The sequence below is a fragment of the Perca flavescens genome, chromosome 3, assembly GCF_004354835.1.
Source record: "Perca flavescens isolate YP-PL-M2 chromosome 3, PFLA_1.0, whole genome shotgun sequence".
NCBI lineage: Eukaryota > Metazoa > Chordata > Actinopteri > Perciformes > Percidae > Perca > Perca flavescens.
This window is the reverse complement of record NC_041333.1, coordinates 21,986,439-22,011,557: the sequence shown is the minus strand read 5'-3', so window position 1 is coordinate 22,011,557 and position 25,119 is coordinate 21,986,439. Positions and strand designations below refer to the sequence as shown.

Here is a 25,119-nt window from a genome sequence, read left to right as displayed (position 1 = left end):
CAAATCAACTACTGAGACATACTACTTTTGTCTGTAAACCAATCTGGCATTGAATGAGTACTTCACCGATTAAGGATAGTTGTCAGATTTTATTCCATGCATCGTTCTTCCTAGTCAAAACCTGGCACCTACATTACCCGCAATGCAACTTGACCACATACAGTTCGGTCTGTAGCTAACTAATGTGGCCTTGAGCTGATAGCCTTAAGCAGAGGTCTGGTAAGCTCACTTCTTTCTTACTCCACAACAACAGATTTTTTATTTTCAAATTTGTAGTCTTCAGCTCCAACCAACAATGACTCAAGCAACATCACTTGAGGGGAATTCTCAAACGTTGCGCAGCTCACTCTGGAGCATAGACTGTAACAATAATGGACAAAGCTTCCGGGCCTGAAAAGTGAAGGCAATGTGGAAGTGCCTTAAACCTGCATTCTATCTAAATTAAATTTCCAGCAGGGGTGCGATGCCACTGGCTCCAAAGAAAGTCAATTTCTATGGAAAATGACCCTAGTTCTCACTTGATTTATTACCTCAATTAATATTTTCATAATGAGTTTATGGCCTCAATCGCTACTTTTTAGTCTTCTTCAGTAAATCATGATGTTCATTTTGTAAATTATGGTCCTATTTATTTTAATATTGACGATAAAGCAGGGGATGCTTTGGGAGAGTGGATACAGGGCGACCTGTCAATCATGACAGAGGACTAGCAATGCGTATCCATGGCACTGCGTACATTAAAGTAGCCGTGAACTTTTTTTTTTAATGGTGTCCATGTTTTTGTCTTAAACTTTGACCCTTTCACTGTGTTTTCACTTCATCAAAGTTAATTCGACCATTTGGTTGCCTAAAAATCTCTTGTTCAGTGTTAGGTAGCACCTTGCCAACCAAGCTAGCTAGCTAGAGCTGGTGACTTTAGGAAAAGTTTGCTGATTTTCTGTACTGCCGTAGGCCTACATACAGATGAATGGCGGCAGTAGGAGCTCCGTGTTTACCTGCAGGTAAATCTCCACTGGATGACAAGCTTCAGAAGATTTGAAAATTGGCATCTTTCCCCATTAAGCATTTAGTTTAGCACAGCGCTATTGAAAACATAAACAACACTGGCTGGGCAGCGTCATTCTCCGCAGCTCCACCCTCTCATCAAAAATTTTCACATCCATTTGCAAAAACCAAGACAGCAAAACCCGTATCGCCAAACTTCAAGCTTCTAAACAGCAGTCCACAAACCAATGGGTGACATCACGGATGCTACATCCACTATTATTACAGTCTATGCTCTGGAGCCACAAAAGGTTTTTTAAGGCTTTTTTGTGTTTTCTTACATATGCAATAGTATAACCCAAGACCTGTAAACAGACTTTGACTTTAAAATTGGTGGTTACCTTTGCTTCAACCATACCTGGTAGCCCCCTATCTCTCCATAACCAGTTAAGACCTGACATTATAACCATAAATCTTAAGACTTGAGAACTGGCATATTGCTACAATCACACACTAATACTTGGTTTAATGTGTTATGAATGCCTATCTAGACACAATATTATCGTTTTCCATCTGCTGTGACATTTTATTATTGTATTATGATGCAATAAAGCAGAGGGGGAGGGTTGCTGACTAAAAACTAATCTTTTCAAATATGTCACATTAGGATATCTCCTTCTAAAAATCCTGTTTCTAACTCTTTTCTTTCATCTTTGGCACTACTGATATTAGCTGCTTGTATTTTCTTCATTATGTGTTAATTGTCACAATTTGAATGTAAAACTTGAGCTTGCTGCTGAAAAGGTAGATGATGGATGAAGCATGTAGTACAGCACATAGTATTCAGGAGATTAGATGATCAGGATGGATGGAGGCTTTGAGGGCAGGATGGTGGAGCTGGTGCAGTGAAGGTTGTAGGAGGGATTAATAGTGAGAGATGGAGGAGGGCAGGAGAGGTGGTGATAGCGGCACAGAGCTGCACTGTACTACAGGAGGAGTTGGTGGCGGTGACAGATTGTGGTTCCAGTCTGCTGCTGGGAGGGTGCCTGCGGGTTTGGACCAGAAACAGCCAGTGGCCTTGTTCGAGCCAAGTCAATGACAAGCCTGCTGGGTAATAATGTAATAATTTGTATTTAATGGTTATGAGAACATCAGTACATGCATAAACAAAAAAAAGCTCCTTCTTAGCCTTAGTGGAGACAATATCTAAACACAAAGTGATGTCCAGAAGCTGGAAAAGATGACACAATGTCTCCTTGTGGTTTTATATCGAGTACTTGACTGCAACATCGCTGTAGTCTGAGTCAAGACTTCACTGTCAGATCACTAAGCTGCAAAGCTCATTGAAAACCCGAGCAGCAGGTTGAATTGATTTCCTGAAGACTCGGTATAATCTCTCCCTCTCCCTCTCTATCTGGATCTCTCTCCCTTTCCCTATCTTTGCCCCGGTCCCACTCTTCCTCCCTTCTCCTACTCTGGATGTAAAATAAATCTCTTTTTCATTCTCTCTATCCATCACTTTGCTCTGCCTTGGCAGTTGATTAGCGTCTGTCCACCTTAATCTTTCCCGCATGGTGGAGAAATGGCCTCCTGACTTTTTGTTTAGACTCTTTAATCTTGTGGGTAGAAACAGATTCAGGCAATGATGAGCACACACATACAATTAATACACATTAGGCATGAATTTGAGGACATATTAGGCCAACTTTGGCCATAAATATTATCGTTTGTCATTTGATTGGAAGGTAATAAGACAGACGTTCTTTCTTGATTCTAACTACTTAATCCTTGCAGTAAAATGTTCCTTCCACATTTATTTATCTTTTAAATTGTGAACTTATATGTGATAACTTCCTCATTTAACAATCATTAGCTCTATCGTTGTTTTTATAAAACAAGTCATTTGTTATTTTGTCCACCCAAATACCTCAAACAGCGCCACAAACATGGAACATGGAATTGAACACGTCTCCGAGTCAAAAATGGTTTATCTTTAATAAGCCACAGAGGGTGTAAACCTGTTTGGTCATTAGTGGTCTAGTCTATATCGACAACGTTTCATTTATGGGATTGTTCCGGTGCCAGCGGATGTCCCTTTCGACCAGATGTCCCTTTCGATTGGATGACCCCACCTTCCGCTTTCTTTGTTGTAGCATTCTAAACTTGGGTCGATCGGGAAACCTCCTCCGAGCTAGAACCGAAAAAATCCAATTATATTTATCTTTTTTTTTTTTTTGAGTAAAATTCTCATCACACTCTCGACCACTCGCCATTATAATTCCAGAGCTTGCCTCCCTACGTGCACATGTTCCACCAAAACAAGTTCCTTCCCGAGGCTTTTACAGAGGCACCATACCTGTGTCTGGCGCTTAGCACCGCCCAAGATGATTGTGATTGGTTTAAAGAAATGCCAATACACCAGAGCAGAGTTTTTCTGCTATACCGGAATGTTGTGTGGACTAGCCACATCATCTACTGCTGCGCTGTGGAGATAGGTCTGGCAATGCGAGACTATTATTGGTCTGACTTTGCTGTAAGGCACTTGCGTCAGCAGCCATTGGCTGTATGGACACAAACAGAAAGAGGAAACACTGCCAACATCTAGAGAGAACTTAATTAACATTCACAATTAACATGAAAAACAAATGGACTTCCAGGTGCTTTGACTCCACAATTCAATTAGTGCTTCTTACTGGCAATGGAGTCAGTGAAGGTTAAAGCCATGCCATAATTATTGAGCACTATGCACCATAACAGCACTGAGGATTATGGAGAGACAAATATAGCTCTCTTTAAAAGGTTAAATATGCTGTCTGTGGTAGTGTTTAATAAGCATGGTAAAAAGAAGGCAGTGTTTGTCCAATTAAGGGACTGTAAAATGTCAGGCACTAAACATTAGGAATAAGTGTCAGTGATGGAGATTATTATCGTGGAGTATTGGATCTATGTGAGCTAACAGTACAGGGAAAAAAGTCCTACAGATGCTCTCAGATGTTAAGAAATACATTTCTTAAGATGATAAAAATTGTTTGTGCGTTCTTCAGTACTGAATATTTAGTTTTTGTAAGCAATAATGACTCTGATGACATTCACACTTTGTGTTTGGTACTAATTAGCAAATGTTAGCATGCTAACATGCTAAACTACCATGGGAGACATCAGCATATTAACATCGTTATTATGAGCATGTTAATACGCTGACTTCGGCATTAAACTCAAAGGGCTGGGTTTAAGTACAGCCTCACAAAGCTGCTAGCATGGCTGTAGACTTATAGTCTTGCTTATGTCTTCACGTTGTCTACAGACATGGAGCAGATCAGCATTAAGAAATATCCAGGTGGTTTTTATGGCTGGAAAATATTTTTATTTTTTTTCCTCTCCCAACCTCACTGTAGCTGTATTCGAAACAGTTCCCTATCATGGAAATAGTGCGGCATTTTGTAGTGGTGTTCGACTTCTCCGCGGTTAATTTTATATTCACTATATAGTCCTCTATAAAATACCCACAATGCACTGCTAATATGAGTGTACATACGATTTTACTCCCGTATACCACAATTCACTGCGGCCATGTTTTCCCGGAGGAGAAGAAGAAGCAGAAGTTACCGTGAAAAACTGAAAAGGAAAAATGGAGCGGACTTTTTTTTCTAAACAGTGGAAATGTAACATGCAACATATATACAACCTTTCTCTGTTTGTTTCAGGGACGTATTAGAAGTATTTTTGTCTCGGTTTGTTTACATGATGCTGGACGCGCCCTCCTCCGTCACACAAACAACGGGTGCATCTCCTGACGCAAATCACGCAACGATGTGTTTTCACATTTTTTTTAAATAGTTCACTATTTAATTAACACTATATAGGGAATAGCGAGTGAGTGAACTTGTGTCTCTATGTAAAGTCAGCCAAATGCAAAAAATAAAATGTGCCTTTAACTGATGCCGATGTCCTTGGCACTAGTGTTAATTTGCAGTTCAAATTTTCTAGACTGGAAGTGTAAAAACAGCACCAGGATGTAATGTTGTTTAGCTGCCAACTTGGAAGTCCCAGAAAAAGTCTTTCCAACTTGAAAATGTGAAAAAAGGACTAATGGCAAAAATCCAAGACCTGAATCACCTGTCACTTGTCCAAGTTCCACACACCCTGCTGGAAAGAGACAAGTGACAACAAAACCTTTTTTGGAAGAGGTAATTGGAAGGGAATTAAATGAAGCATCTGATGGCACAAGACAAAAGGATTTGTGGGTGAAGTCGGGTCGAGGTAAAGGTGAGAGCAAGAACTGGATCTGGATTTACAAGACGCAAAGTAATCATGTCTGAGGATTTTATGGTCCAGCCTCAAAGGACAATACTGTGATCTCTCTGTCTTACTTTTCTACACGCAAACACACTGAAATTTGATCAACCATTTTCTGGCTAGGAAATGACCTCCGGCAGATCAATATGATGGACACTGAAACCTACTTAATTACCTGTGGACTAAGAAAAAGGACTCCACAGTCAGAGGTCAGTGGAAACTTGACTCATAATTTATTTGCCACCTGTCAAATCTGTGATCACTTAAGACCACAGTGAATGGGAACAGCTGTAATGGCTGCTGCCTTTAGTATAAAACAACAATTGGCTATGAGTGAATGACTGGTCTGGAAGAGGCAGTAATGGTAAAGATTTCCACAGTTTAAAAATTCATGAAAAAAATTGAAAAGCTATGAATGGCGTGGGGGGAGGAGGGAGGAAAGTAAACAGTGTGATGAATGCTCGCTCTTTGGTGGGCTAAATTTAGCCCTGCCTTACACTCCGTCCCACAAGCCTGGCTTATCAGTATCATTTATCAAAATCTGTGACAGGCCGGACATCGCAGCTGCAGTAAAAAGGGCCTTTCTGGCTGCTCAGGAGGCATGAAATCACCTGGTGAGGGTGGGGATAATGCAGATGAATAAACTCTGAGTGGGAATATTCATCTTAGGCAAACATCTGTCCTTAGAGAGAGTGAAAGCAAAAGCTACCGCTGCTGACTCATTCTCTCTTTCAGTCTCTCTCCTCACTGCTTCATCACACATCCACCCTATTTCCTCAGCTCCATTTGTTTTTGCTCGTTTTTTTTTTCTTTTCTTTCCCCATCTGATACAGCCTGGTAATGTGCCTTCATGTTTCAGTAAACACTTACTGGGTATACAATATTCTTCATCCCTTCCAGAGAAGTGGGACGAGGGTAAACCTTGGAGACCTTTTTATTATTATTTTGATAACATTCTTCCTGCTGTAGTTTGTAAGGTCATAACTTGGGAAATGGGGGTAGTCATCCAACAAGATTCATGATGAGCAATGAGGCGTTTTATGCTCCAACACAAATATTACCCATGATGTGTTAAGTCTGGCAATTACAGGGATGAAAAACACAGACCTGGGAAGATTTTGAATGTCAATAGTCAATTAGTTTGTCCTTCTTTATTTGCCTTTTACCCAGAATTGTATCCTTAAAAACATAGATACAGTGGAAATATAACACGCACGCAGGCACACACACACACGCACACTTGCGCGTGCACACACACGCACACACACACACACACACACACACACACACACACACACACACAAAACATTTCATAGAACATTTTGCCCCCAGTGACCTTCATGGCCATGAATAAGCACCACACAAGTGCCATTTATAAAAACAGTAAATGACAAAGGCAAATAGATGACACAGGCAGAGGACCACCTATGTTGGATGAGAGTGAAACCCTGAATTATTCAGGTGGTCCAAAGCTTGACATGCCCCCAGAACACACAGGGGATTAGGGGTTAGTAATTTCATAAATAGGTTATATGAAATAACCACATGGGAAAAGCCTATTTTTGTATATTCTTGGTAAGTACTGAGTTTCTCATTTTATTATGAACATAATATGTTTAGTACGCAGGGCGTCATCCAAATTATGTAAATATTGCCGTAACGCAGTTTGCCCACGTTTTTTTTGACATTGCGATAGAAATGTTATACTGTAGAAAAATATATACAATTTTATATAATTTTGATGATATATATCGTCGTATCGCCCAGCCTTACTAGGGATTATGGATAATGTTGTGCTGTTGTCACAGAGCCTGTATTTATAGCTGTGGCACCCCATGATCATGTTGTTAGTGACTTTTGTTTAGAGATACTGGATTAGTCTGAACATGTCTTTGAAGTCGCAGTCACACTGACCTTATCAGCAAAACATTCAGTAGCAATGCATTTCATTTGTTTTCCTCACGATATCTGCTCGTGGTCAACACAGCCATGTTTTTATGGTTATGTTAGAGGATATCAGACACAACATGTTTACTTTTTCATATTAATCAAACTCTTCACATTGCCATTGACCATAATTGCCACAGCAGTTATGTTTTCTCCAACACATACTGGGCAAAATCATTTAGTAGTATATAAATATCATTTTTCTTAGGTTTACATACTTATTCGCACAGATGATGGGTATACTCTACATTTGTCCCTGATTAGATGCGTTAAAAGACAAAACAGCTTGAGACTAAATATATATACACAATATATCACATTTACACACACACACACACACACACACACACACACATATATATATATATATATATATATATATATATATATATACAAATACACATATATATATATATATACACATACACACATATACATACATATATATATATACACACATATATACATACATATATACATATATATACATATATACATATATATACACACATATATATATACATATATATGAATACACACATATATATATATATATATATATATATATATATATATATATATATATATATACATATATACACACACACACATATATATATATATATATATATATATATATATATATATATACATACATATATATACACACAATATATATATATATGTATATATACATACATACATATATATACACACACAATACCCTTTATAATAGCAGTTGATATGTATTCGGCTAGAATTTTTTACTTTGGCCATTAAGAGCATTTTATAGGTAAACCTATCCAGAATTACTTACTCATGTATACTTATAAGTGGAAAGCAAGTCATAAACCATCCCTAATCTCTTAGCCTCGTCCATCCTGAAGACCAACCGTGATCTACTGAAAGAATTTCAGAAGGTCATTTTCTATCATATCAGTGAGACCCCTGACAGTGAAACAGTGAGTGTTTGCTGAAAAAACAACTTAACTGAGAATGACTGATCCTTTTCTATCAGCAGAGTGTGTGATCAGCCCAGTGGAAAGACTGCCAACACTGAATGAAAATACTCACTGTACACACTGTTGTTTAGATAGGATGGCCCTCCTCCTCCTCTCCTCAGCTCTCCCTGCTTCCCTTTTCTCGTCGCTAGAGGCGATTGAGTGCTCCTAATCAGCAATCATTTGAAAGGTCATGAATGAGACGTCTGGGGGAGTTGGCAGTAAGCTAACACTGAGCTGGGACTATCTGAGCTGTAGTCTAACTATTGCGAGGACCATTATTCTGATTCTGACATCATTGCTATTTTACTGTTAACAAACAATGAGATGATTAATGATTATTAGTAATGTTACACTTTAGTTAATAGTATTTTACTGTTAATAGACATTATTAATGATTATTAGTAATGTTACACTTCATGTTATTTTATATTTGTGTAGTGTAATATAACATTATTAGTTTATAATTTTAGATAGATTGTAGGGTGGATTATGTGTGACCACGCTAGCTGTTCACCTCTGCTTCCAGTCTTTATGCTGAGATAGGATAACCGCCACCTCGCTGTAGCTTCATACCAAGTCCTCCAAACCATACAACCATATACACCGTTTACTCCTACCCTAAGAATCATAAATTAGCGCCCCTAGCGGTGGCAGGAAATACAACCCACAGGAGCATTTTCCATTGTCATACCTAAACCAGAGAACGCAACGGTCGCAGTTTTAAACACATCTTTAACGTTGGGAAATTAAGTTTAGAAAAAGATTGCGGTTTGGGTTAAAATCAGTATCTGTTACATTACTTCACGTCCGGTTAAGCACGAGACGCCAAACGTGATGTACAGTAGTTCCGTTTGTTACTTAAAGTTAAGTTGGCGCTCTTATACTTCATCACCTTACTTCCTGCTTTTCTCCCGTCAGAATTACTACGGCCACTAGAGGGCACGTAAATGTGAGTCGTAATTGCTGCTTGAACAAACGACTTATGGGAACGTTTTCAGGGGAGGACAGTCTTCTTCATATCTATGTATGTTTCATTCAGACCTGAGAGTGGTATCAATCCTCTCATCTAACTTTTCAGCTGCAGCAAAGCTGCTTTGTTTGTTTGATCAAACTAAAACCTTGAAACAATGTTGACTTTGTTGACACTGCATTTTTCAGAGTGATCTAAACTTGTAAAAAGTGTCTTATAATCGTGTGCAGAATGGTCTCAGAGCCAGTCTGTGCGCAGAGAGATGCTGGGACAGATGGCTCAAGCCAGTTTTAATCAGGCGTCCTACTGTCTACAACCACAACGTTGTCTCCTTCAGTACAGATTCAACAGTGGCCATCTGATCCCTACAACCACACAGCATCTGCTGAGGCATTCTGGTCAGTGTGTCATTGTGTGTGCGTCTCTCTATATATGTTCATATCCGCTTTGTGTTGCTTATGCATGCATTTCTATACAATATGTGCAGTATGCACAAATCACAGAGAGAGACAGTGAAGTGAAAGAGTGACATGTGAGTAAGAGCAGGGATATGGAACAAGAGAAAGGTAGCTGAAAGAGAGAGAAAGAGCAGAGGATGAACAAAACTTTAGTGTTTCAGAACAGCAATCACTTAATGAACTTACTACACTATGAACACCACAATACTTCCCAACACAACAATAAAAATGGTCTTGTCCCCTGCTGATCCCCGAAACACACACACACACACACACACACACACACACACACACACACACACACACACATTTTCAGCCACCAGTGCGAAAAAGACCCTCTAATGATCCTCAGTCCTGCTTCTCATTATTCCTGCTTTTCCATGTGGCAAGCCCAGACTGCGCTGCTGCTTAGCAGACAGTCCTTCATATGCTGATGTCATATGGGTCCTGCGATATCTGACACTACACATGTACTACAGATCACTATTCATACAGATTTTCATGTTCCCCAAAGGATGTATCCCAATGACTTTGGTGATCCTCTTGCTTTTTCTCTGGCACCACCATGATCATGTTGTTAAAGACTTGTGTTTGTGACATTTGTAAAATATCACAACAAGAAGGTTTCATCTACGGCATCATCAGGTCAAATTTTTAATTTGTCCAATATTTGGGTTTATGACCAAATATCCAACCAAACCAAACCAAACCAACATCAGCCTCAGCTGTGCTTTGTGTTTAGTGCTAATTAGAAAAAACTAATTAACAAAATACTAACATATTAAACTAAGTTGGTGATCATGGTAAACATTACACTTGATAAACATTACCATTTTAGGTTTGTCATTGTTAGCATGTTATGCGGGGGACTGTGTTGGTGGGGGCATGTTGCGTCAGGTATCGGTGAGACAAAAAAAATACAATCCAGTAAATCCAATTTGAGTAACAGATCGCTGAATCTGAAAGCTAAATGCCAAAACACTGCACAGCGTTTTATACAGGAATGTGAGCTATATTTATATATATACTGTACATATTGAGGGAGAAACAAAACAGAGACTGGAGAGAAAGAAAATGGAGGGTTAAAAGTAAGTTACAGTTAGATATCTAAAAAAAAAAAGTGATGTAAAGTAATAATATTACATTTTCTCATTTAAATAAATGTCTGTTAAGTCACTATCTATTGCTGAATGAGGTAACACAATAGTGATTGATCCTATGGCCCACTGACAAAAGCCCGTTCATTTGCAGTATTACTAGGTGTCTTTGGCGACATTCGTGGGGAAAATCACAAGCGCTGCACAGTTAGTGCCGTGTTTTCCATTACCCAGCAGTTCTATACAGTATATATATATATATATATTAGTGCTGTCAAACGATTAAAATATTTAATCGCGATTAATCACATTAATGTCATAGTTAACTCGCAATTAATCGCACATTTTTATCTATTCTAAATGTCCCTTGATTTCTTTTTGTCCCATTATTTGTTCTCATTTTAATGCTCTTATCAACATGGAAAAGTGGATCGGCTTGCTTTGTGCAAATGTTTTTTTAATGAAAACAACATTGGCATATACTGTAGTGTTCAATTTCACACTAACATTCTCACTTGGACCCATTTAGCTATGGCTGCAGTAAGTTTGTTCTTAGTTGTGGTATCCATGTGCTTCTGTCTGAAATCATCCATTGTCACCTGGCTTTGACGAGGAGGCGGAGAATTTGCATCGGCTGTGTGCTTGGCCATCAAGTGGTATTTCAGACTGGACGTGCTGGGATGATAGCTCAGTTCACAACGACAAAACACACAGATCACTTTTGTCTTGTCAATGAAACCATTTGGCAACTTTCTTATTGGGATCCATTTCAGCGTCTCGCGCTCGCTATCCACTCAAAACGTAATGTTAGCCTACTACTCTTTGGCCGGCTCGCAAGCCCAAACAAGTGTGTGCAGCGTGCCTGTTGTTTTGTTTCCGGTCTAGCTAGATCCGGTGATGTGGTTGTTCTAACGTTACTAGTTGTTGCAACAGCATGTGAAAAAAACGACAAAGTTTGCTAGGCCAAAATGAACGTTAATCTTGCAATAAAAAAATTGACGCTGTTAAAATGGGTTTGCGTTAACGCCGTTAATAATGCGTTAAACTGACAGCACTGATATATTTATATATATGTGTGTGTGTGTGTGTGTGTGTGTGTGTGTTACCATTTTTTAAATAAAGCATAGAGCTGTTTCGACAACTTTCTTTGCTAGTCAGTGAGACTGTATTGGAACAGATACTGATGTCTCACCCTGGGAGCATTGTTTCACTCAAACAGATCCCTGAATAGCCAGTTTGTTACAGTTGCAATTGCAAAGAAGGGCACTTGCAACAGCCACTTCACTGGCCTGGCAAGACCTCTGGTGATAGTAAATGTAATACAACTCCCTTCACCCTCTCCTGTGGAAAGGTTGCAAATTCTCGATTTTTGCCCTGCAAGACACAGAATCACAGTTTTTCTGCGGACACACAAATCATACTCAGTGCATCTGACCTGCTGCTCCGGTTTCCATGAACCTGGTGGCAAACAGAGCCTTTCTCACCACCCACCATTAGCTTGGAAATTCAAAGTCATTCTTTGTGTCCCCCAGCTTAAAATCAATGTTTTTTTCTCATTCACAGAAGAAAACATTTTACAGTATGAGGTACAGAGGTGAGTGCAAAAATAGTCTGTAAAACCAAAAGCTAAAAGAAAGGAGAAATAAGTCATGCCATCTTGCTCTGATCTTTTTGTTTCACACTCTAACCCAGCTATACTGTTAAATATCTAAGAACCTAAACCTTCATGCATATATTAGATCTACCCGTTTCATAAATCATACAGGTAGATGATAGACATGAAAGAAAGTGAGACAGAAATGGTGATGCAGGAAGGACATAAGAAGCGGAGAGCAAAGAAGCCAGATAAAGCCTGGAGCCCGGCAAGGGCAGCATGGTCGGAAGACACAATTCCATTAGCATAGTTCATCTTAATGTTGTGCTCATTCATGCCAAGAGAGGAACAGAGAGAGACTGAGGAAGAGAGGAGAAAGAGACAGTGAGATAATCATTGCTGATTTACACCTGCTGTTAGAAGCCCCATTTTCCATCTGATTAGTCTACTTCAGACATAACCCCCTGAGCACTGATTACATGCTTACAGCACCAGACACCTGCACAACAAGCACCAACTACAACCCTGCCTACCATCCTTGAATGAAGAGTTCTTGATTTGAGACTGTTTGGTGTTTCTGACAAGGCGAGAACACTGCCCTCAACACTGGTGGCTGACAGCTCCGAGAAGAACAAGCTGGAGTGTCATGCCATATGGCATCACTGCTGAGTACGGTCTTTCTGTTTAGCTTTGAAGCTTTGACTGTAGATTGATATGAATATGCTAAAAGATTGTGTGCCAAGCGCTTGACCCAGGATTTCAAGCTGCATATACAAAAAGAGGGCCGACTCCAGTCAAGCTGGTGGTATTACATCAGATGCAGCCCATATTTCCTAATAGGCAGTTCCTCTATAAAAGATGGGCTCATGGTAGGCGAGGGTCAGTGTGTGATTAGTCAGCAAATGCAACATAATGGTTAAAATGTTTTAAGACTAGGGTAGTGGAGGCTGGGGGATGTGTCAGACATCAGTCACAAGCAGTGAGATTAAATGCACTGCCATTGTCTACGTCTGAAAAATGTGTTGTTACTATATCTGAATGTATTGTGTGTTTTTAGCCATGCTAGTATAGTTCTATAGATGGTAATGTCAGTCTGTCCACCACTTTGATCCAAACTATCTCAACAACCACTGTTGGATGGATTGCCATGGAATTTGGTACATACATTCATGTTCCCCTTAGGATGAATTGTTATAATGTTGCTGATCCATTAGTTTTTCATCTATCATCAGGGCAACATTTGAATTTGTCCAATACTGACAAACCCATCAGCTTCAGCAGTGCTTTGTGTTTTGTTAATAAGCAAATGTTAGCATGCTAGCAGGCTAAACTAAGATTATGAACATGGTGAACATTATATCCACTAAATATCAGCATATTCGCATCATCATTGTGAGCATGATAGCATGTCACCGTTAGAATTTAGCCTAAAGCACCGCTGTGCCTACAGCCTAAGCCGCTATTGTGGCGGTACACTGTAAATGTTCAGGGCCAGCCACCTAAAAGAATAAATCCTGTATTATAAATATCAGCATTCATGATGTGTTAGTACAGGCAGATTTTCTTGAAGATGGATTTATGTTACAGTTATTGCAGCCATAATACACTTGTCCACAAACACAAACACCAACATCCAAGCACCTGTGCACACATACACATCCGCATTGTTCTTCTCCCAAAGCACATTTTGACCTACAATTATCTTCTGCCCTACTTCAGTCTGTCCCTGGTGATACTCCTAGAATCATCTCAGTGCATTAGAAACAGGTGTTTCTGATGCCCTTCATTATTTATCACCTCTGTCCTTTAAAGCGCTCCCCTGAGGTTTGATCTGCATGATGCTGTGGTTCATGTTGTTTTTTTCTTACCATTGCTTGCATGTATCATGGTCTTTTTCTCGATTTTCCTATCTAACTGCTGGCCCACAAGAATAACACAAAAAGCTGGGGGAAAAAGAACATTGTCATTTCTCCTGAAAGAAAAAACAAATCACCTACAGCAGCACAACCCACAGCACAATATTTCAACCTCTGCTACTGCCAGTGTTCCTTTACAACAAAACATCCCTTAGTGCTTTTCCACCTTCCCTCTAATATTACATAAAACACACAACGCTCCCTCTCTTTTCAACATCTGTCCCATTCATTTTTCTGAGGTTGTGGCACCTGTTATACAGTACAGGCCGTGCTGCTGAGACATCGGTGCTGTTGCTGATGAGGTGTATCTTCAGCCTGACATCCATTAGGGCTTTATGACCAGCTCTCTGCCTCAGCAGTCCCAGTGCATGCATAAGTGTTTGCCTTTTCATTTTCCTCTCTCCCTCTCTCCCAAGTCCCCTCTGGACACCGGCTAGGGGTTCCAATGATAAATTGCTGCAATTAAGTATCGTAATCACCCCAAGACTGGAGGCAGATGTTAGTGGGGTGGAGCAACAAAGTGTGCCCCCATGTGGTGGGGAGGGAAAATGCTTTAGTGATGCAAGGGATGGCTATTATTATTATGATGGGTTTAGTCAATGCAAACTGAGATTTAATGATCCCTATATATATATATATATATATATATATATATATAGAGAGAGAGAGAGAGAGAGAGAGAGAGAGAGAGAGAGAGAGAGAGAGAGAGAGAGAGAGAGAGAGAGAGTGTGTGCAATAGAAAATAGTGATACAGGAAAGCAACAAAAACACTAAGCAGAATGAATAGCATTTTGCAAATATTTGGGTCAACTGAAAGGTTTTAACAACAAAAAATGTCAACTTGGGGCCAAGCAATAACAGCTGCCAGAGTACCCACTCACTAGATATCAGTCAAATACGTTTCAGTGATGTTCAAGGTAATGTTTGGAGAAGTTCGACAACATATAAATTAAAGGTTGAACAAAAAGACAGCACTATGTATTATGCTGAAAACCAAACGGCTATCAAAAAAGTGCAAACGCAAAACAACATTTGCTACATGACAGGACAATGTTTTGTTAATGTGTAAAAAAATTTGGTGAAGTTAAGGATTAAGTCCTTAATCCTTAAATCTTTTAATGGGGATATTAAAGGATATCCCTGTTAAAGTTTCAGATTTACGTTATAGGGTTGAGTTTTAAATTTTTTTATTTTCACATGCAGTAAGAAGTGTTGTATGCCTCCGATAGCTTGTTTTAAGGCTAGGTTAGGCATTTCTTTATGCATGAATGTTTTTCCTCACTCCATTAAATCATGAATTATGGGCGTGACTTTCAGTTATTCTTCCCTTTTCTTTGAGCTTTTTGGTAAATAGATGACAGGGAAATACAGCCTGCTACACCTTCAACAGGATAAGGTCATAATGATATCGTACTCTATAGGGCTGCTCCCTCTTAGTAGATTAGTCGACTAATCGGTCGTTTTGGTCTTAGTCAACTTAGATTTCTTTAGTCGATTAGTCATGTTTTATGCTTTTTTCATGCTGAATGACTTATTTCCAAGAAACGTACGAGCATATCTCTGGTAAACACAAGAATTAAAGTGGTGCTTTTGCATGACTCTTTGCGGAGAAACTCAGATTTACAGATCTGTCGATTAAATCAACTAATTGATTAGTCAATAAAATTGAATGAGTGTTAGTCGACTAAGAATTTCTTCAATCAGCCCTAGTACTGTACCGCTGCCTGCCTGACAATGCCTTGGGTTTGAGTAACAAAATAAGTTAGCTTAACGCTGACTCAAATGTTATGAAGTGGTTGTGTTGTGGTTGTTTGTTCCATCATTTATTTTCTAAAAAACTGAAAAAAAGGGAAGACACCTGCAGCAGTTGCCGGTTTTGTGAAAGGAGTTACTTGAGCAGCAATTCACGCAAAGTAACTTAAGGCTAGGAAAAATAGTATGAATAGTTGACACATTTTGTAGCTCTTCTACAACCATTTCTTACCAAAGCACTGCTTGCTGTAGTTATAATATAGCGTTTGGTATACATCTACAACATGGCATTCACAAAAAAGTGTAGTAGTTCTTACAGCTCAGTGAATGTCCGCAGAACAGTAAATAGTGATGACAGCATCTTCAGTCCGATTCTTCGCCTACGTTCCTAAGTTATCAGTTCAGCTTCTTCACCTGAAATACACAAAGATAGCTGAATGGATAAAAGAGCTTATAAAAACACACAAACATGCACTCACTATATCAGAGTCAGAAGGTGGGAACAGAGGGCCGCCTTTCTTTGAGGTTGTCGCTGTCCAGCAGTTTTCCTCCGCATCATCCGGCAGGTGTTTTGAGATGTAAGCAATTTAAAAGCACAGCAGTGTGTCTTCACCTCTCACACACATTCTCACGTGATCTTGCAAGAATCCAGCTGCTGTGCAAGGTAAGTGCTCTGCTACAGTCCAGCCAAAAACACAGGCATTCAAATGCTAATGTTGATTACCTAAACACCTCTAGTCTGGCTCAACGGATGTACATTGCTGGGATTAAGCCTGACATCCAGCGCGTCTCTCAGGTGCCGGATGTTCCTCCCATTGACCATACTCCAATGCTGTGAAGATAGGTCTGGCAATGCAAGACTAAGGCACCGAATGTGTATTTTACCATTTATGTTGTAAAACTGCAGCAAACTGTAGACAAACAGGTACAGAAACTTCATTCAGTTTGTCAGTCAGTATGATTCCAGAATAAATGATCACACAGCCCGGTGGTTGTCACAGCGCTGTGATGAGGTCATGGCAAATTGTAATTAGGTTGCAGCACACATTAATGAAGTTATTGGGCATTTTAATGAGGTCAGAGCACACACTAATCATTAGTCATTAGACTAGTGTTGACGCTTAAATTAATCTCATATACACACATACACGCATTAATTGCTTCCTGTAAAATAGTAAGGCCACATCCTGTTGATGATGCTGAAGACAGATGCAAACTTGATTAATTCTCATGAATGCAATTAACAGCAAAGTGTATTAGTTAAGTTAGGAAATTACCAACAGGCAACTTTGGTTTCTTGTAATCAGGACCACTATCATTCCCTGACCTTAACAAAGTGTTTATTATTGTATCCATGACAATAAGATCCCTTTCATACCAATGGCTTAATCAGGGTATATCCCAGGTTGACTGTTTGTTTGAATGGCTTAACCCTCCTTGATTTACTCGGGTAAAATCTGAATTGCGCACGACCTGGATCGCTACTAGCCAGGGTGGGACGAATTATGTGATTGGTTAGAAATGATAGTGGGGCAGTCGTAACCGGTCGCTGCACACTTTGAAAAAACAACAACATAAATTTTGTCAAATTTTGTCTATGCTGGCTTTTAACCATAGACTGTATAAAACTAGGATTTTTCACAGGCAGCTTCAACAACTGCAGAGCGGTTCAGTTCATTTCCAGTGATGGGAGTAACGTGTTACAAAAGTAACGCAATTACAGTAATATATTCCTTTTTGCTGTAACGCAGTAATATAACGCATTACTATTAAAATGTCGGTAATGTTATACCCGTTACAATCTCAGTAACGCGAGTTACAACGTATTTTAACCCGACATTTAGTGCCGTTTGTTTTTTTAAACCCTCATTGACATGATGAGTTTGTCTTGAAGAACGTTGCTGGGTCAGAATCTAGTATTAACACCTTCTTTATTTCAGTTTAGAGCTTACATGTTGCATATTCCTGAAGGAATTTGTGTTCAAATTACCAAACAGCAACTCTGGGGGCAAGAAGTATACCAGTCTGGAAGAAAAACTGTGCACAATGCATAGAGAGTGTGAAAAACAGGAGATTCATGTTTGCCCTGGGGACCTCTGACAGTTTAATCCGACGCTGAGTAGAACAAGATGCTTTGAAGCTTTGAGGGGAACATACGTACATGTTACATCATCAGAGTCTCTTCCGCCAAAGAAGCAAAGAGGCTACACTACTGGAAAACACACTATTGCACCCTTTAACATCAGCAATGAAGGTACACAGAGAACAAACTTTTTTTTCCAAAGTATTTACGGCACAGACAAAACAACACAATGTATTGGTATATGCATGCGCACTGCACAGCTAGGAAGGAAATACAAATGAATTTGCCTTATTGATCGCTGCAGAAAATTCTTCATTTTGTAATGTCTTGCTCAAGACCACCTCAGAATAATGGGCCCCCTGGTGAATTTGTTGTGCATCTTTAGGAAAGGTTAAACCTTCAGGTCAGACCTTTGGCCACCAGAAAGTGAACACAACATTGCCATCATCAACTTTTCCTATCACAAACTTGTTAGCAAACAAATGCTTATTTACACATTCAGCAGTTATGGAGCAACAACATAATCATTCATTTGGAGTCGTGTTTCTGACCTTCTTGTAAATCCAACATTCACTCTCTTTTAGCTCTGTTTTTAGTTTCCACCAACTTCCTGAGGGAAATATCTGGCTCTGCTAAATGCTCCACTATGTATACCAGCTAGTCTCTAACTGTGTCTGCCTGCTTGGTGCTGAGCAGGTAGTGTACAGTGGGTTTGGGAGTTTTCTCACTGAAAACAGCTGCCTGTTGCAGTCAAAAGCAACTATGAAAGCAGTGAGAGTGAACCAAAACAGTAAACTTGTGGACCGGACAGCTAAACCATAAGCTAAAAGTCACTTTAAAAGTTCCGTAAAGCCGGGAGGAGCTGCAGATTCAGATGATAATTCTCTGCACATCACAATGAGCAACATTCACATTGTCATTTGATACATTGTTATTATAAAAATGTTGATTATAGCTTACAGCAGGTATGTAAATGAAAATGTCATCACTTCAGTTGAGCTGCTTAATTGCCAAAATGGAATCTGAAAGATACTCTTGGTAAGTACACCAACACAGACGACAACACCTGGCTTACGCTCTACGAAACATTTGGCAGGGTTGTACATATCGTGTTTTGGTTTTTCTTACATCCCTGTGGAGGCAAAACATCCCAATCCTCAAGTAAGTAAGTAAGTAAAATTATTCATATAGCGCTCACAAAAAAAATAATCACAGTGCTTACCATAAAACATACAATATCATACATATTAAAACAGTGTACAATTAATATCATAAAGTAATACATATATAAAATAAAAAATAAAACAAAGTGGGGACTGGTCAACCAAACGCCTGTTTAAAAAAGTAGGTCTAACTGATTTTTAAAAAGAGGCATGAATGGAGGACTTGTTAAACTAGCCTTCCAATGGAAACACGAATCTATAATCTTTGATTAAAGATTATAGATTAAACTTGCCCATTACAATACTTATATATTACATGCCTTTTACATTACATTGCTTTGTTTCGCAGCAAGGCAAATGTTAAGGTTAACGAGCCATTTCACTGTCTGAAGCCGTCTCCCACAATGTTGACGCATGTTCTTATTCATGCCATGAATTTTCAGACATCACAGCTGTGACACCCTCAATCTGTCTCAGGTGTTTTATTACATTGGCACAACATGACATCTAGACCATGCTGAGAAGAAACTGAATTGCAAATTACACTTAGCATTTGCTTTAACATGCCTGGAGAACTGTATAGGTGGGATTGCCACATGGAACCATCCATCCATCCATCCATCTTCGTCCGCTTATCCGGTGTCGGGTCGCGGGGGGAGCAGCTCCAGCAGGGGACCCCAAACTTCCCTTTCCCGAGCAACATTAACCAGCTCCGACTGGGGGATCCCGAGGCGTTCCCAGGCCAGGTTGGAGATATAATCCCTCCACCTAGTCCTGGGTCTTCCCCGAGGCCTCCTCCCAGCTGGACGTGCCTGGAACACCTCCCTAGGGAGGCGCCCAGGGGGCATCCTTACCAGATGCCCGAACCACCTCAACTGGCTCCTTTCGACGCAAAGGAGCAGCGGCTCTACTCCGAGCTCCTCACGGATGACTGAGCTTCTCACCCTATCTCTAAGGGAGACGCCAGCCACCCTCCTGAGGAAACCCATTTCGGCCGCTTGTACCCTGGATCTCGTTCTTTCGGTCATGAGCCACATGGAACGTCTACAGTAAATTACAAAGTGATTATAGTTGACTTTGTTGTGATTGATAACTTATTTCACACACTCAGAAATGATTTTAACGTTGGGAATATAAAGAATATTTTTTATACTGTCAGAAAACTAAGGTTTATTTCAAAGAGATCTTTCAGACGGGTCTGAGGAGGACGAAGGAGAGGGTTTGAGGTTAGTGGGGCCAGGGGGGCATTGTGACTTCAGTAAAAATGTCGCGGAAAAATCAGGATGGCAACTCGGCGTCACAGAATCAGCCATGCAGCCCTTCAGGCAGTTTTTGTGTTAGTTGGATTTCAGTATGGTGCCAGGTCTCTCCACAGTACCTGCCAAAATCAGTCTCTTCTCTTCTGTTTCATTTATCTTCCTGTATTAAAGTGATTCTCCTTTTCCTTCCATTATGTTGATTGATTAATTGATTAAACCAAGGAAAACAAGTGGAGAAATTGGGAAAGGAAATGGGAATACTGTAATGGATGTGTGTTAAAGTGCCAGCCACTGACCGCACCAGAATGAAGCTCCCCTCTCGTTTGTGTAACCTCTGCTGACTCAACTACTCCATCCCTCCTTGCTGACATTTCCATATGCACCTCCATCTGTGCACTTGTTCATTTCTCACTTCACTTATGTGCTGCGTAGTTGCTCTTTTAGTGGCTAATACTTTAACTCATGAATTCACAATCATACATCTCTACACAGAAAGCTGAATATTTACCCACTGTGATACTTGATATTTACACTTCTTTAAACTCTGCATGTGTGCAATAGGGCTGTGCTCGATTGAAGAAATTCTTAGTCGACTAACAATCATTCAATTGTATCGATTAATCGATTAGTTGATTTAATCGACAGATCTGTAAATCTGAGTTTCTCCACAAAGAGTCATGCAGAAGAGCCACTTTAATTCTTGTGTTTACCAGAGATGTGCTCGTACGTTTCTTGGAAATAAGTCATTCAGCATGAAAAAAGCATAAAACATGACTAATCAACTAAAGAAATCTAAGTTGACTAAGACCAAAACGACCGATTAGTCGACTAATCAACTAAGAGGGAACAGCCCTAGTGTGCAATTTTAAGAAAATAGTTATTACCGTAATAGGTACTTTGTTCACTACAGCTATTTGTATTAATTACTGTGCTTTTAAACCGATCAACAGTGCTTGAAAACTGAAGTTGTGGTCAATTAATGGAGTACGGAAATGGGGAAGCTGTCATTCTGTTAATTGTCTTTATAATGTTAAACTCAAATCAATAACTGATTCATAACTTATCCCACTATTTTACCTAACTAAACTAATGAATGAAAATACTGTATCTGACTTGAACTGCCATTCTTTTTATAGTTAGTCACTGAGCTGCTCTATTAGAGCTCTTTCAGAATAACAAGACTCAGCACCTTGTCAAAGTGTCTCATAGGAGGTCTGACAGCAGAGGCTTGTGAACAAAAGAGTGACAGTGATTTTCTCGTCTGACCCATAAATGAGTGACCTTCTGGGCACAAGCCTCTCTTATGAATTACAGCAACCTTAGAGCCTTTAACAGGATTATTAGTGGTAACATGCTAAAATCAGCTCAGTATCTTCTTGATTGTAGTTGTCACTAAGTGACAAAGTGGCGCGAGGAAGGAGGGATGGTGTCAAGCAAGTGAGTCATAGAGGACTAACCTGCACGGGGAGCCTTAGAGCCTGTCAGTTGAGGAACAGTATACTAGCAGTGTGTGTTCGTTATCACAAATGTGTGAGAGCCCCTGCTTGTTCTGTAAAAAGCTGCTTGTTGTCACTCCTGAGATTTGGGAGTAGTGGGTACTGTTTCTCACTGTTCCGTACAAGGCTCATTATTGGCTCCAAGCTGCAGAGTGACTGTGGAAGTCTTATCAGAGAGAGGCACCGACTGAAGCGACACACTGGATCCACTGCAGTTTTTTTTCATTACTGCTGTATATGAGAAAACAATGCAAAAGAATAGAGTGATTGCTAGTTCCCCACTCCTACTACCATAAAAAGTATGTGGGAAATAGGTGAAGCAAAACAATATCAATCAAAAAAAGAAGTGATAGTTCCCCCCCACTTTCACTTTCATCTATATATTTATGGCTATTTAAGACCACTCTTGCAGGACAGGGCCCCCCTCATATTAATTATGTATCTATTTATGTTTTTACTGATGCCTCAATGTTTTTAGCTCTTTGATTTTAGGTTGTTGTGTTGTAATTGTCGGAGCTTGTATTGCAAGACAAATTTCCGTGTACACGGACAATAAAGTGCTATCTAATCTAATCTAATAAGCATAACAGTTTTTTTCTACCACTACAGCTACATAAAAAGTGTTACGCAATTAACGAAAGACAACCTACCTGCATATAACAAATATAAAAAATATGTTAAGATTTAAAAAGCAAATAAATAAGGCAAAAACAAACAACGTGACATGAGAGGTCAAGGGACGGTGAGTTCTGAGCGGCACTATACGGTCTGTGATTTCACCTCGGTGTGAGAGAACAGCTCCAACAGCCGCCAAAAGCCCCATGGAAAAGCAAAAAAGACGGGGGGTGAAAAGATGATGCCGGAGGGAAGGATAGGTAGAGGGCACGGACAGATGCACTGACATTTCCTACCCATTACCATGGTCCACAGAGTGTGCCTTTGCTCTGCCCACTGCTGCTCCTGGCCAGCGTGTGAAGCAACGTAGAATATAGACCGGCTGTAAATCGGCACGTGTTAACAGTGCCATTTAAGGCAACGAGACGAGGGGAAAGTTTTTAAAAAGTGGAGCAGGTTTTAGGTCTCGTAAGTGGCACCACATCATGAAGGACGGTACATGCGCTTCAATAAATAAAAGCCCTGATAAAATATACATGGCATGTGGCAAATGTATTTATTTACATGCACCAGGAGAGTCAGGAGTGAAGAGTAGTACAAGTGCAGTTCAGTTACTGTACATATTTTGCATTAGTGATGTAAAAACCCTCTTGCAGTAAGCTAAAACCACAACATCTTAAAAAGCAATGTTTCCAGGGGGAATTATAAAAAAATAAAAAAAATAAAAATGTTAGTAAACCTCTTGTTTAGTATAAGACAAAGCATGAACATAAAGAATAACTGTATTAAGAATTTTTGTTTTGGCATTAAATGGTTGGCACACTAGCTTCAACTACACTGTAATCCCAACTGCACCTTCGGAGGTGCTCAGTAACATTCTCTCCCTTTGTAACTTCTCAATCACGTTCTCTCTACATGGACTGTCTACAAATGACTAATACTATAATCATAATGAATATGCAGATCTACAGAACATGACAGTGATGTGACAACTGTACTGTAGGAGAGACGCTATGTTTTAACAAAATGTGATTAGCATTTGAAAGGTGACATAATTCAAAACACACTGTACTCTAGCCGACTTAGAAATGACGCTTTCTTTAAACAGTGACAGACTGTCTCTCTTTTCACACTCTTTAGTACCTCACCATCTCTCTTTCCTCCCCCCCTGCTGTATATCTACTGCATATTTGATAACCTAGTATGAGTCTGATTCTACGTGCTCAGCCTGCCTGCCTGGCACACTGAATGTACTGCATTGAATAAAGAGATTTCTAAATGGGGCTATTGATTTTTTATTTTTTTTTGACTTTAAGGATTTCTGTATATGTTTTCAATAGTTGTGTGTGCTGTATTATACAGTAAAGCTGTGCTGTGGGTTTCTTTAATGCCAGCAGCAGAACTTAACATAGCGTTCGAATAGGCATGTGAGTAAGTACATATGCAGTGTTGGGTGAGGAGAAAATATGACAAAACTTGAAAGAAGGAATGGATTAAACACGGTGTAGACAGGCTAATTATAACTGTTATGGCCTATATGTTTTTTTTTTCAATGACCAAACCAAAATTGTGCATCAGATTGTTTTGCACATGTTCATCATTGAGTCACAAATGTGTAGCTGGGGATGTCAATTGATGAATTAATTAAATGTCAATCAAAATTCATTGAAAGAATAATGCATCAATTATGAAAAATGTTGGTCTTTTAGTTTGAGTCTGACACAGTTGTGTTGTCATGTAGTCTTCTGTATTGGGAGCAAATGCTAACTGAATGTAACGACAAATCATTCTTTCAACACTGACTCACACAAGCCCTGTGTTTGGTTCTATTTTTCTGTGTTCCTCTGCTTCTTTATTCCCCATCCCACTCTCTCAGTGGGGAGGAGGGGCAGACACAGCTTTGCTAATGCTCCTGCTGGCTTGGTGTTAGTTTTAGTGTCAGTTTTTACTGTTTTTTACTGCAAGTCAATTTACTAACAAATGGACAAATATAAAGATGTAGCCAAATCTCTGCACATCTGGGCTTAAGGTGGGATGACTGGGGGACTTGACACATGACTAAACATTGGTCTGAAAAGGACCTGCTACTTCAGGATTTGACATCATTAAAACAAGTCAATTTTCACTGAAAAGGAGCTTTGCATTTTACCTTTATGCACAGAAAGTGCTTATAACAACAACAAAAATGTGCAGTGTACAATTTAGTGGCAGATTCCAACCACAGATTGTATATAAAGATGGACAACGTGTATCCGCTTCCTGTACAAAAGTGAAGCTGGCGCTGCCATCTTGGGAAAGATTTATTTGACATGCTTTGATTTTTTAGTTTGGCCCAAGTCCCATCCGCTAACATGGAGTGGGGGCGGGGTTAACCAGCTACCAGGGGGCGATCGAGATGTTTTGGCTTCACTTTTGGGGAGCTGTCAAGCCTCCCATCTTTATATACAGTCTATGATTGCAACCAACTGAATAGCCCTCCGCTTAC

At 39.7% G+C, this 25,119-nt stretch overlaps 1 protein-coding gene across 4 annotated transcripts in view; it reads right to left on the bottom strand.

Moving 5' to 3' along the window:
* The window catches only part of sphkap (SPHK1 interactor, AKAP domain containing), a 155,465-nt gene that overhangs the window by 45,352 nt on the left and 84,994 nt on the right, over positions 1 to 25,119 (bottom strand). For all 4 annotated transcript variants that reach the window (XM_028574486.1, XM_028574485.1, XM_028574488.1 and 1 more), the window contains one exon: positions 16,336 to 16,432. In XM_028574486.1, the coding sequence (XP_028430287.1) occupies positions 16,336 to 16,379 (44 nt within the window). In that variant the 5' untranslated portion in view covers positions 16,380 to 16,432. The remainder of the gene's footprint in view (positions 1 to 16,335; positions 16,433 to 25,119) is intronic.